Below are 14,210 nucleotides of genomic sequence, written 5' to 3'. Positions count from 1 at the left end.
TACTTTACAACTAATTACTGTTTTATCATGAACAACAGGAACAAGCCCAATGCATCTCTTAAAAAAGTAAAAGTATTAATAGGTGGAACCTTTTGGAGCCCAAAAGGATTCTCCTATGAGGACAAGCCAAAGAATCTTATATGGTTCTACTTAGCACATTTATTTCTAAGAGTGTACCCCCTTTAACCCCAACAACATATCCTTGTTCTGCTCAGTGTTTTGTATTATTTGGTTAGAAAATGCCTTGTGTGTGCAGTTCTTTTTTGTAACACCTCAATCTGGGTGACTGATGATCCACAGAGTCAATCAAATAAATAAATGCAACTTATAGAGGTGTGAAATGAAAACAGTGAAAAAAAAAAAATCAAATACCTTAACATTTTTTTTATTATTATTATTTTACTGAAACACCAGCACCAGGGATGTTGTTGTTGTTGTTGATGATGATGATGATGATGAACTGATTACTCATTACTGATTTAAGTCCACACACACCCTGAGCTAGCGTTTCTTTTGTCTACAGACTTCCCTCGCAAACATTTTGGGCACTGACATCAGGGAATAAGTGTATAGATCCATTTCCTGGTTATGAATATGATCAGGTTTAGTCATACTGAGTAAAACGTGTTAAGGCGAGGTTTTCCTGTGTCACAAATAGGTGTATAGATCATTGTATTGTATGACACATTGTAGTCATAAAATCAATAAAATCAGTCTTTCTCACAATATTGCAAACCGCCACCAAGCCCTCAACCACTGCGTAGAATTTTGCCTGAAATATGTGAGAGCTACTTCACTTTAGAAGTGTTGCTATGACACAATGAATAGCAATGTTTTGTGGCAATACATGTCTGATGCACCAAAAAAATGTCTTAAACATATTTAATCAGTAGTTGCTGTCGAGGACACTTTCAGCATTTGCAGGTGTTTTAACCAAACCAGGAGGTGCCAGTACATCACCCTACATGGCTGTTTTACTGGGGTTGTCCGGGTCAAAGGTCATGATCTCCATGTGGATAAGACCTGATCGGATAAAGAAAACAGAGTAAATGTAATATGTTTGACCAAGTATGGATCATTTAAAATTTTAAATAGTGAATTACTTCAGATTTCAAAATATTGTTTGACTGTTCTGCTTGAGCTTTTATGTGTAATGCAAATGACGACTTCACTGTCATGCCACGTTTAGCCTTTCCTCTTCTAGAATACTCACTCTTCCACTCGCCAACAGCGAGTTCCAGGCTCTCGAAGGAGTCGTCATAAGGGTCTGAGTCTGCCTCACACTCTGGGTCGTGGTACTCAGCCAGAAAGGGGTGAGACAATCCCTGTTTAGCCGTCAGCCTCATCTCCGGGTCCAGCAGCAACATCCCCTCCATTAAATCTACAGCTGGAAGTGTCAAGACAGAATATGCACAACATTCAGATCAAATGAACAATTGATTTTAATCTTACTTATCAGAGAGATTGCAGTTTGTTCATGTTAATGATGAATTGTCTTTACCCACTGGAGTTTATCATGAAATTTTACAGGGTTCGGTTCTCGGACCAATTCTTTTTTCACCTTGTACATGCTTCCTCTAAGTAATATTATCAAAAAACACAAGCTAATGCAGATGACAAAGTTGTACATATTCATGAAGTCGTGCAACAGTAGCTCCAGGTATGTCTAAAAAATCAATAACATTAAGAGCAATTATCATCATCATCTTGTCCAGGGTGTGACATGCCTCTTGCCTCATTGCCATCTGGGGAAGCCATTGATGAAGGGTGCATGAGAATAATATTAACGTTAGCTGTAATGAGTTGCTATATAATATACAGTAATTCTTATAGTTAATAATAATAATAAATAATAGTAATAATAGTATATAATAGTAATAATTATGATTCCTATTTGTTAAAACAAAATCAGTCTGCACAATCACTGCAATTGAACAGTATTGAAGTAATTAATTTGTGCAATGGCTCTCTCAACCCCCGTTTGTCACAGTATACATGTCACTTACTAGTTAATAATCACTTAACGTGACTCTGTGTGTGTGTGTGTGCGTGTGAGAGAGAGAGAGAGAGCGGGAAGTAGAAGAAGTAGAAAGAAGAAAAAGGACTGGATGCAAACAAAGTAACTGGGCAATCCCACTTCCACTTCCAGAACAAAAATGGAAGATGCGTGTGCAGTTGCAGTGATTGTGGGCCCACTCACACCTCCACACAGGAGGGCGCCAAAATGCACCTTAACTAAAAGGTTAATGTGTAGAAAATGCACCTTTTAGTTGAGGTGCATTTTAGTTAAATGCACCTTAACTAAAAGGTTAAGGTGCATTTGCATGAGAGAAGTTGCAGGCCGAAACGCATGCACAACAGCAAGACTGTTGGCCCATGTGTTCAACACAAGATGGCGTCTGTGAGGGAGGTGAGGTGAGAGAGAGAGGAATTTATGAATGGTGAGTGTTTAAAGGGTGGAGGTTCAAAGTTCAGTGTGGAGTGTGAATAAACAAAGGATCACGTACGGCCTGAGCCGATGCCGCGTTAAACCACACAGGCTGACGTGAAGCAGACACACACACAGCAGCAGGGCAGTTAGCTCAGCAAACAACAATAGACATGCAGAGTGGCCGGCGCCGCTTTAAACAAGACGATCAAACAACAAACAATTAACACAGACAAAACACTTGTGTTCTGCCATGTTCAACAGCAGGAAACAGAACAACACTCTTAACTGCTCAAACACTATGCCTTAAGATGGACTATGCGTTGACGGGCTGTTGTGCGTCTCTCTGCAGGACAACTGCTGCTGATGAAAACAGCTCAGGAGTCGACTTTATTGTGAAGGAGGTCTCTGCCATCCTTTTCTTCTGCAGGGATGAGAGGAAGCTTGTGGCTGCAAAGGCCTCCAGGTGCGGATCCAAAGGGGTTCATGGCTGGACCAGCCAGGGTGAAATTGCACAATCTCTTCAGGGATCCGGTGTCTTCCATATTGTGCTGGATGACAAGAGTGTAGGTGTACAACCACAGTCGCACAGAGAGAGGAGAGGTGACTTGCTCCAACTTCGATACCCATGTACGTTGGATAAAACGTACATAGGTATCGAAGGTCACCGTCAGGCGAGGAGAGGTGGTTTTGTGGCAACTCCAATTCCTATGGGAGTCAGATGAAAGGATCTTGCAGATAGTTACTACTGCAGCCGGATTTAGGGAGGAGAGAGATGAGTTGTGGAAACTCCAATAACTATTGGGAGCTGGGTGAGGAGCTTGGAGACAGCTCCAACAGTAACCACTGTCAGGCAAGGAGAGGTTGAGCAGTCATACTTATACGTTCAGCAAGAGAGGAATGATATCCAGCAGGGGTGGCCAATGAGATGCTTTGTCATGTTTGAAAGAGGACTGCCTTTGAGTTTGAGTATGAAGGACAATGAAGATTACAGCCACACTGTGCCTGGGGCTCTCAGCAATGACAACTCCAAGGTTGCTTACAGTATAACTGGAGACCATGGTCATGCCATCCAGGGGGACTGATGACGCGTTTGCACTACACATCACAACCGATTCCGCTGTATGTCAGTTGAGTGACTGTGTCAGTCGGAGTGTGTGCTCCAGTCATGTAGGAAGTACTGAATCTTTTTTTTAATTCTCCAGTCACTAGTAAGTTAGTGTGTCGCATGTAAAACAAAATCATGGCAGTTTCATGCAGCCGTGCTATGATGACTCCACCCACATTCAGGAGGCGAAGCGTGCTGGGACTGTGTAGTGGAAAAGCTCCATACATGTTCAGGTAGAGCTTCCCTTAGGTGTTTAGGGCCAAGGAACTATAACTTCACTGTTGTCAGCATTAAGATGTAAAAAGTTATGTGTCATCCAGTTCACTTAAAGGTGCCATATGTAAGAATGTGGCCAAAAACGGTTACTACATTAACATTCAAAATACCAAGGTTCTTTAGGTTTCGTTTTTTTCTGACGTAACTGGCAACCCGTGGTTGCTCGGCAGCTGAGACTCTACTGACTGCAATGATTGGTAGACGGCGGTAGGTGGCGCCACATGCCAAAACATGATTTGCAGTGTGCAAAATATTTATATTAAAGCAAAATATTTTGGCTGTACTGTTGTTGTTGGTGAGTTCAGTTTGTTATATGAAGATTATTACTGAGTGTCTGTGACATATTAGGAGGATTTTATGGCCAGTTGCTCTAGATTTATTACATAATGCACCTTTAATGTCTGTGAGACATTCCTGGAGTTACTGTTATATGACTTAATGGATATGTACAACTGCACGTCATCTGCATAAAAATGAAAACTGAGGTTTTTTTTTTTTTTTTTATAAATAATACTAGCTAGGGGAAGCATGTATAAGGTGAAAAGAATTGGTCAAAGAATCAAACCATATGTAACTCCAGTGAGTAAAGAAAAACTATAATTGAGATGAACAAACTGCAATCTCTCTGATAAGTAAGATTGAAATCAGTTTAATGCAGTACCTTTGATCCCAATAACATGCTCCACCCTCTGTAATAAAATGATATGGTCAACAGTGTTGAATGCAGCACTCGGAACTAATAGCACCAGTATAGATATAAGGCCAACAGAAGGTTGTTGGTGCTATGATGTTTTCTAAACCCTGACTGAAAGTCACCAAACATATCATTGCTGTGCAGATACTCACATAATTGGTTTCCTACAGCAAACAATAAATCCTCAACGTTTATGCCATAGGACAACACGAGTTCAAGAGTGTGATTAAAACTGTGAGTGGGTTTATTAACACTTTAAATAAAACCAACTGAATTCACTACAGACAATTAAAGCAGACATAAGGCCGTCACTGTCAATATCCAGTAATTTCCAGTTTGGATGCGAAAGACTAAGAGTAAGACTTATACTTACTTATAGAGGAGTTTTAGTTTGGATTTAATTTGTTGGAGTTATAAATTGCTGTAACCCATCCTCCTCACCCTTTGCTTTGTGGAATATGTGTATTACACAAACACATTTACCCTCCTGTAACCATGTTGCAGGAGTAAATCATTGTGCTTATATGTGCAATTAAATTGTTGACCTGATATTTAATAGTCCACATGTCCAAATATTATTAAAGTATTTTTGATTCACTCAGTGTCTCCTGCAGAAATGTAAATGTTTGAACTGTTGCATGATTCAAAGCAGTCAATGGCCAAGAGCAAAGGAATAAGGGGAAAGGAATTGGGCTTGTAACGTAAGGTCACTGGTTCAATCCCAGAGCGGGGCTGGGGTGACCCTGAGCAAGGCACCCAATCCCCCATTGCTCCCCTTGTTTGTGTGTGTGTTCACTACAGGTGTGTAATAAGGAATGGGTTAAATGCAGAGGACATATTAACTGATTTTTGTGTGTGTGCAAAATTTAACGACTCATTCTAATTCTAATACAGTGAAGCCAATAAAACATATTTAATTTAAAGTTAAATTCACCATTTGCATCCATCGACGGAAACACTTCTTTAAAATTCTTCTTCCTTTGTGCAGGGAGACCTTGCATATATGACTGTGCCTTGAAAAAAGAACAAGAAAAAAAAAATTATATTTCATACTAAAGCGTATAACAAAGAAAATAACGTATTAAAACCAGGCTGAAAGATGTGTTTTTTTCAATGTGTATCGGGAAATACACTGCAAGTACTCATATGAAGGCTGCAGTGTTATTAGAAACATTTGGCAAATCTTACATCTTTACTCTGCATCTTTTGAACCAGGGAGGAGTCTGGTGTTCCTGTCAGGCGGAGGATCTTTTTCAGCTGATCAATACCTAAACAGGCTGGTTAAGGAAGCCTCTGGATACACAGCATAATCCTTTAGATGCACAACATGCACTGAAGCCACAGATTAACTGTAAGCAAATCTAAAATTCAGCAAATGACATAACATTGGATGCAGGGAAGGATTTTAAAGTATTGCACTTGGGAGAATTAAACATGACACACAGCCGTACTCCTTTTATATCCCTTTTTTTTCAAACTTCCAACCACAAAGTATCAGAATGTGTGAGGATACTGTCATGTCCTGGGAAAAGTACCTGACCTGTAATCATCTCGGCCAGGATGCAGGCAGCTGACCAGACATCCACTAATTGGGAGGGTAACAGAGTGTAACAACATTTTATTTATAGTTAGTCATAATACACTGTAATATTGAAGAATACTTAAAACAATATGACTGTAGTAAAGCTGGGGTAGGCAATATTATTTTTAAATCAAGTGATCTGATTAATACATATAGAACGAATTCCTACCAATACATATTTACCAATCCAGCTACATTCACACAACTCAAAAGATGCACCAAAGACAAAGGAGCTGAGGGAATGCTATTTATATATAGATGCATACATCAGAAGATGCCGCAATTGTGTACAGCCAGTTGTCTGCTCGGATTGTTTGGGTTTGTCTTTGCTGTTCTACTGTTTAAATACTGTCTAAGATGTCTCTGCTCTACTACTTTATGATCGTCGAGCACTTCTTGTCATCAGAAGTGAAACCCAAGTCTCCCACCACTCCAGTGGTGATTGACAGCAAGGGAAGCTCTGTATTTACATTGCAATACTAAACATGCACTAGAACATGATCGTACGATGTCACAAGTTTGTACAGAATCAGCTATTTATTGCGTGAAGCCTCTGCATTTAGCTCAACTTCAACTGTTCTCTATGGGACGGCACAGAATAGGTATTTTCACTGCGGTGAGCTCAATGGTGATTGGACAAATGTGATACAAATGTCACTTCCATGTAAGCTTAGAACCTCTTTGAGGGTCAATGGGGCAGTGGGCAGACACTGGGCTTCTGCCTTGATGATTGGACGAACTGTTTGAAAGGCGGAACCAGGTTTTGATTGGCAGCGTTGCAGAAATCAGCAGTCACTAACAGAGTCCTTTTCTAGTTTTGAGCTTTACAACTGTCCAATGACAGGAAATCTGTGATACACGTATTTTTGATCATTTTGCCGTTTTATTCAGTTTAACGTGGCCTTATTCCCAAGTTGTGTCCTGGCTTGCAATGTGCGCAAAATTAACCTGTTAGCGTATGACTTTAATGACTTTGTGCTCCATAAATGTGATAGCCTTATTAATAATAATAATAATAATAATAATAATAATAATAATAATAACAACAACACTGATATTCTGGCCTGGTTTTTACATTGGTGGTCAATGTTTGTTTCCTGGATTCGTCTATATTTTCCCTTTAGTGGAAATGTTGGAAATTTCAGCAACCGTCACGACTGTGTGACTGTGATCTGTCACGATGAAGTGTGCGTATCTGTCGGTGCTTATTTTTAACGGGAGGCTACACAACAGAGAGCTTCCATCCCAAAACTTTTTGAATGAACTGGACTCAACAATGCAATGCTGCCTACCCCAGCTAAGAGTTAAGGTAAGGAAAATTTTATAATCACCTGCTTGACTGTAGTGCATCCAGTTGAAAATGATCTCTGGTGCTCTGTACCACCGTGTCACAACATAACCAGTCATTTCACTCTCGGTTTGTCTTGCCAAGCCAAAATCCAGGATCTGAGAACGGTTGCAGTGAGAAGCTAAAACAAATGTCTGAGAATATTTATTGCATAAAAGTGCAATATAATTGTAAATGTGCTTTAATATGTAAAGCTGTGTACAGTTTATGACCAATATTGTGGCTGTTCACCTTTAATTCACAGTTCTCACTCACTGCAAGGTTACCAGGCTTCAAATCCTAAAAGAAAAGAAAAAGAAAACTCAACACTCTTATGAGCATTAAGCCAACCTAATAACATGCATCTATATAAACCTTGAAATTGTTTAGTCAATAAGGGAACACAGTCTTTGTAAAACATCAAGTAGTGGTTTTACTCAAAGGTTTTGTGTGGATTTGCAGTGTGCAGTGACTTCAGGAAGTTTTTGACTTTTCCAGACCTCATACCAATCTCAACAATTATTAAATGTATTTTCCACAATGCTGACCAACTACATGGTGTATTTTAACAATGTTCAAATACCAACCCGGTGAATGATCCCTGCAGAATGGATGTACTGCAAAAGAGAAAATTAGATTAGAGAACATGGACTTATTGAACTTTATATAATCTTTACATACAGCATGTTCACTTTCCTATTACTTTCTGAATACATCCAGATCAGTAAACATCCGCGGATCAAAGAGGTTTGAAGCTAAACTCGCAGACAAAAACAGCCATCTTTAACAGGCTCATCTTGATTTCTGCTTCTTGCTTTGTCTTGTATGATATTGGCCAGTTTTGATTCATTTGAGTGACTATTTTGGGACGATCATCATGTCATCATGTAAAAGACGAAGTCAGTGCCTCTTATTCTGAAAGCCAGGTAGAAAGGAAGTGGTGCTATATAAGATTGGCTGATTGTGTATGAAGGGAAAAAAAAAAGTCTGTTCAGCTAACTGGTTCAGTCTCTTTTGTTTATAGCTGAACAGCATCTGTGAAATTTGTTTTCAAAACAGCACATTCCCTTTGTGTAAGAATTGTGGCTTTTGTTAATTTGTTTTGGGATTTGTAAAAGTGTTTCATGTTTTGTAAATTTGTTTTCCTGCTCTAGAGTGGTCACACTCTAGAGCAGGGGTCTCAAACTGGTGGCCCAGGGGCCACATGCGGCCCCCCAATCGATTACATGTGGCCTCCCACATAATATCATGTTATAATGAAAACATGGTCCACGACCTCACCGTCTTTTAAACACAGTGTGTAACTGAGGCACAGCTGCCAGCGAACAGCTCCTGATACGAATTTTAATTACAGTTGTCAAGACTATTATTTATGTAGTTTAAAATAAATGTCTGTTTTTGATATTAATACATTAATTTTGCATTATAAATAGTATTATTAAGTATACATGTGATATCATGATGCAATATTTTTTCCCCCACTTTTTGTTCTCTAGGCCGGCCCCCTCTTGACCGCACTTTTTTTGACTATACCCAGGTCCACTTTTTCAGAACATCTAGCTGTATGCAATACATGTCTTGCTGAATGTCATGTTTATAATGGTGTTCTGTAAATATAGTAAAGTAAATAAAAACGTAAACACTAACCTTGAGTCCTCTTAGAAGCTGGTAGAAAAGGTATGTGATTATGCGATCACTTAATCTCTTCCTCTTCATAATGTGGCCCAGGTCCTGGGCTACAAATGGCATTACTAAATAACTAGAAAGAGAAGACGAGTGAGAGAACACCAAGGCAAAAAAATAAATACATTTATATATAAAGGAATAGGCACAGTGAGGGACACAAATAGGAAGTCAGTTTGCATGTTTATATGGTGAAAAAAATACACAGGCAAACGTGAATCAGCTTGCTTGCATGCATCCTTGCTTGAAATGCTTGTACATGCACACACACGCACACAGGGTGTCAATGGGCTTTGGTTATCTTGCACAAGAATGCAGTTCCTAACCATCAACTCACAAGGTTTTGAATTTTTCCAGTGTGGAATCCGGTGTGAAGACGTCAAGGAGGCAGATCACCTTAGAGGAAAAAACATTTCAGCACTTAATATTTGAATCTTTTAAAAATACAACTCTAGAGCCAACAAAGTTAGTAACACTGCACAGGGTTCCAGGGTTACACCAGGTCCTAACCCTAACCATCAGACATGGTATCCATATCTGTCCTAAGTGATCCAATCACACATCTAAGAACATGTGTCTTATCGTGACCACTACATGTAAATAGATCACTCAGGAGAGATTTAAATGCCAGGTCAAAGTATCACAGCCCTTGCCATTATACTGTATTATCTGTACCTTATGTCCCAGAGATTAAATGTTCTGTGGATCCAATGACAAGTGAGCCTTATTCACCATCTTCATCATTCTCAAGACAAACACAATTTTAAGAATCTAAGGACACTCACATGCACCTTTCCACATGTATGCACATGAGTATTGTTAGCAAATGACAGACACACTCCGGGATGGTGTGGGTGTGTGTACAGGTATTACTAATGTTGTAGGGACCTAAATCTGTTTACACAGTCACACTACGGGGACTTGTCTTCCTTATGGGGACGCAAAGCATGTCCATAATGTAAATTACTACATTTTAAGGTTAGGTTGAGGTAAGGGTTAGACCAGTAGTAATTATGGTTAAGGCGAAAGTAAGTCTCCAGGAAATGAATGTTGTCAAAGCAATGTCCTCTGAAGTCATGGAAACTGGGTATGTGTGTGAGTGTGTTTTAACTTTGGTTTAGGCAACTGTTATAAAATAGCTACTGTTACATTGTCGGCATCATTGCTAAGCCAATGTTGTTTTGTAAAACGTCGCTGTCATTTGTCAAGTTGAGAAAGGCATTATCATTGAGCTGTTACATTATTGTGCCAAACTGTATGCCTTCCTCAGAAAGTTCGAAATACATATAAATAATATCTAACTATTACTGTCTCACCAATGACCGTGGGCCGTCTTGGCAATTTTAAAGCTTGTTTTGCACAAATACCTGGCTTCATTGTTATTTGATTAGTGTGTGCATCCTTATTTCATCTGCTTAGAAAGGGATGTAACAGTGGCAAAGATACATAATCTTCTAGCACCTTCCAGTTTTGTCACTCCATATCCCAACCATGCCCACCACCACCTTGTGCCATGTACTCACATTTTCATGCTGGATGTGGCGAAGCAGCCTGAGTTCCCTGTAGGCACGTTTGGAATGGATGACTGACTGGAAAGGCCGATACAGCTTCTTGATTGCCACCTTCTCCTTGGTCTTCTGGTCAGTGGCAGAGCTGAGTGGGGGAAATAACACAACACAGGGGTGAGTTGAAGAGGTCATTGTTGATTCTCTGCAAGTGTACGAAGGTGAGCGGGGCATACACTAAGAAATTAAATTTAACATGTTTTATTTACACAGGGTTGATCATGGGTTTGCTTTCTGTGACCAGACCAGACTGTCACCCAAGAAATTAGTGGCACATTGTACTAAGTCTCACAGCTTCTGCTATAAAAGTGTTTTGAAACATGAAAATCACTAATGAATAGTGTCAGCTCGACTTGCGAAAAGAAATACATTCTCATTGCGTTACAACTTCAGTGCAACAGCTCTGCCGATGGCTTTACAGCCAATTGGGCAGGCTGTATCACTATGGAGACACCAAGGACTTTTTTTAATTAGTAGATTTACATGCAATTTGCATGGTGTATGTCACAACTCAAGTTCTCCTGGGTTTAATATTGCATTTCAGCATGTTCACTGACTGACTGGACTTATTCAGATCCTGCATTCACTCTAAGTATGGTCTTTTTTGCTCGCCCCTTTTAGGATTTGTTTTCCTGTATATTTGAACAATATCGTAGTAAAATGACGAATGTACTGATTTTGCCTGCATCTGTGTCGTGCCTTTGGGTTCAAAAATGCCCCACCAGTAAATAGTTTTTCCAGTTTCATCCTGTCATCACTTATGCGAGATAATGTTGCAATTGTAGAGAGCCTTTTTTGTTATATACATGCCTATACTGTATTTAACTTATACCTGGCCCTGAGGTGCAAATCACCAACACAATAGGAACAAACAACTTAACTAAGACACAACAACATTTAGTATCGGTTTTCCGTAACATAATTCAATGTAAGATATAAACTAAATCAACAACAATGAGTAAAACTCCTTCCAATCAATTCATTAAGTCTACCACATAATTCCACTGTCTAATTCTGCAATTCTAGTTTGATAATAAATAAATGAGTTTGTTCTAATTTTGTTCCTAACTACATTGTACATAAACCACTGTAATTCTTCATTTGATTAAATTGCTTCTGCATTGTTTCTTTGTGCCATTCACTCCTTGTGATCTTGATCAAACCATGGAGCTTTACACTCATTGTTATGTTAAAGCTGTGTCGAGATATATCAGGGCTTTCTGGAGGGGTCATTCTGTGTTGGCAGAGGAGAAGATTCTTGTAGAATTGCAAGACCTGCATTGACTTGTTGGTTTGCCTTAGGCAGACAAAGGTGTCTCTGTTAGCAGATGTCAGGAGTCCAGGGAGTGGAATGCTGCCTTAAAATCTACACAATCTATGAAAAATCATTTGCAGTGCACAGCACCTGAATGCTGACAGCAATGGCATGCAACTTTGGTCTATCAAAAAAACAGTATGAAAATAATAACACAATGCCACATGTAATTGTTATTACATGTCTTTACATATATATAAATGTATATATGTATATGTGTGTATATATGTGTATATGTACAGACACAGTAAGTAAATAATTTTAGAAGAAAGATGATGACTGATGCATTAAAACAGATAAGTAATAACACTGATGATAGAAATATGACGCACTTTCAAAACAATGACTGATGATAGTATGTGTACTTATATGCTACTGCATGTGCGTAAATGTCACAGAAAAGTATTTTTATGCCTTGCTAGATGTTTTACTCGAACATAAAAAAAAAAAAAAAAATGCACATATTATTTAGAACCATGAAAAAACGTAACTTTCCTCACCAAACACTCCCGTAAGCTCCGGAGCCGATGGACCGGAGCGTCGTGTACCTCTCCGGAACGTCCCACGTCGTTTTCTGGATCTCCGACCTATGATACCCGGGTCTGACAGGGGAATCCTTCACAGGAGACTCCATGACGCTCTCGACAGATTTCCAGTTTAATCGCAAACTGTTTTTAAAAAAAAATTATTTCAAGCGTTAGGAGTTTCAACCTGACAGGTGAGATGTGTGAGCAAAGGTAACAGCAGCAGCGTTAGGAAACGCACTTGTTTCTCCACAGCCTGCGGTCCTCAACTCAGCCAGCAGTCACTTGTTTTTTACCGTGGTGAAATGATATTATTGGCTAAAAGCGAAGTGCGCCGATATTCTCTACTTTACGTAAATTCCACCCAAACGGTCCAGACCAGACCAAGCAGTCATATTTCCGGTTTTCAAAATAATGTCCCACCGAAAGCGAACAACGTATGTACACATCAAAACATTATATATAAATTATATATATCAAAAATAATTCTGCCATATAAAAAAAATGTAAACGTGTTGTATATACTGTAAATAGTGGAGCTATAGTCTTTCATCTTCTTTTAAAAAAAACCATCAGCTGTCAAACTCTTTTTTTGTTTTGAAAAGTTCACTTTGACCCTGGATCAATCCAAAAGTGCAAAGTAGCTCATACTACTTGTGTATAAAGTACTGTCCAATAAAACTGAAACCATATACTATTCATAAAAAAATGCAACTATTGAAAAAGAAATTATACACACGTACTGATCACACACACACACACACACACACAGACAGACACACACATATATACAGTACTGTGCAAAAGTTTCAGGCATAAACAAAATAACAAAAACTAAAAAAACATTGTTTTTCGTTTTTGTTATCCTTTTTTTTTTTTTTTCGTCTGAGGAACGAAATGAAGGAAAGGAAGTCAGGTGACCCAAAGTAAAAGCAAATACTTAAAAAATAAAAGCCAAGAGGAAAAATTAATAGCCGATTATATAGACAGACCGACAATAATTGATGTTTTTATCATTTAACAAATTGTTTTTATTTACAGGTAACAAAGAATCATCACACAAAGACGGTGGTAAACCTTCAACAAAATTTACATATCTTATTTTTAACAAATCATCATACAAAAGTTGCCAACATAAATAAATATATACAATGTTTTCAGAAATTAATTTCTCTACATTTTCACAAAATATGTTTTCCCACTTTTTGAGGGACCAGACATAACCAAATGGATGTTGAAGTTTGAAATCAAAAAACCCTAATTTGTATCATCAACTCCACCAAACTGTCATGAGTGATGATGGACGTTTTGCGACTAGTCAGTGATTCCCTTGCATTTTAACTGTGACTTAAGGAGTGGTTGGTAAACATAACATTTTGGTCCTCCTGACACAAATTCTACAATGTAGTCATCACCACCGTCTTCATTAACTTCGTCTCTTAAGTTACCAAGAATGGATTCCTGAAACGGTTCCCTATCACCATCCTTGGACACAAAAACCACACCGTCTGTCAGAATAGATACACTTCTTCTCCTAATCGGTTCATTAAATCATGTATCATCATGTCATGTGCGGTTGTCATGGCTCCGATGAAGATGTTCATGTTTTTGCCGCTTGTGCTACATGTCTCCACTGAACAAGTGCAATATGATCAGATACGAATGAAAACTGCCCAACATCGCAATGATCTCTAAACATGTAGCAGGC

At 38.8% G+C, this 14,210-nt stretch overlaps 1 protein-coding gene across 1 annotated transcript; it reads right to left on the bottom strand.

Annotated features, from left to right (window-relative positions):
- Positions 1-961: 961 nt before the first annotated feature.
- LOC310931658 (mitogen-activated protein kinase 12) lies at positions 962-12,613 on the bottom strand (the record flags this gene model as incomplete). The annotated part of the gene is made up of 12 exons (XM_083894881.1): positions 12,479-12,613; positions 10,622-10,751; positions 9,436-9,494; positions 9,063-9,174; positions 8,003-8,032; positions 7,668-7,715; positions 7,420-7,534; positions 6,020-6,091; positions 5,695-5,774; positions 5,441-5,519; positions 1,214-1,387; positions 962-1,023 (listed from the first exon to the last, which is right to left on the bottom strand). Exons 1-12 carry the CDS (start codon positions 12,610-12,612, stop codon positions 962-964), a joined length of 1,095 nt encoding a protein of 364 aa, XP_083751007.1. The 5' UTR covers position 12,613.
- Positions 12,614-14,210: the final 1,597 nt, after the last annotated feature.

The sequence above is a fragment of the Microchirus variegatus genome (assembly GCF_963457635.1).
Source record: "Microchirus variegatus genome assembly, chromosome: 9".
Classification (NCBI taxonomy): domain Eukaryota; kingdom Metazoa; phylum Chordata; class Actinopteri; order Pleuronectiformes; family Soleidae; genus Microchirus; species Microchirus variegatus.
Note: the sequence above shows the minus strand (reverse complement) of the source record. Positions and strands in the feature narration are given on the sequence as shown.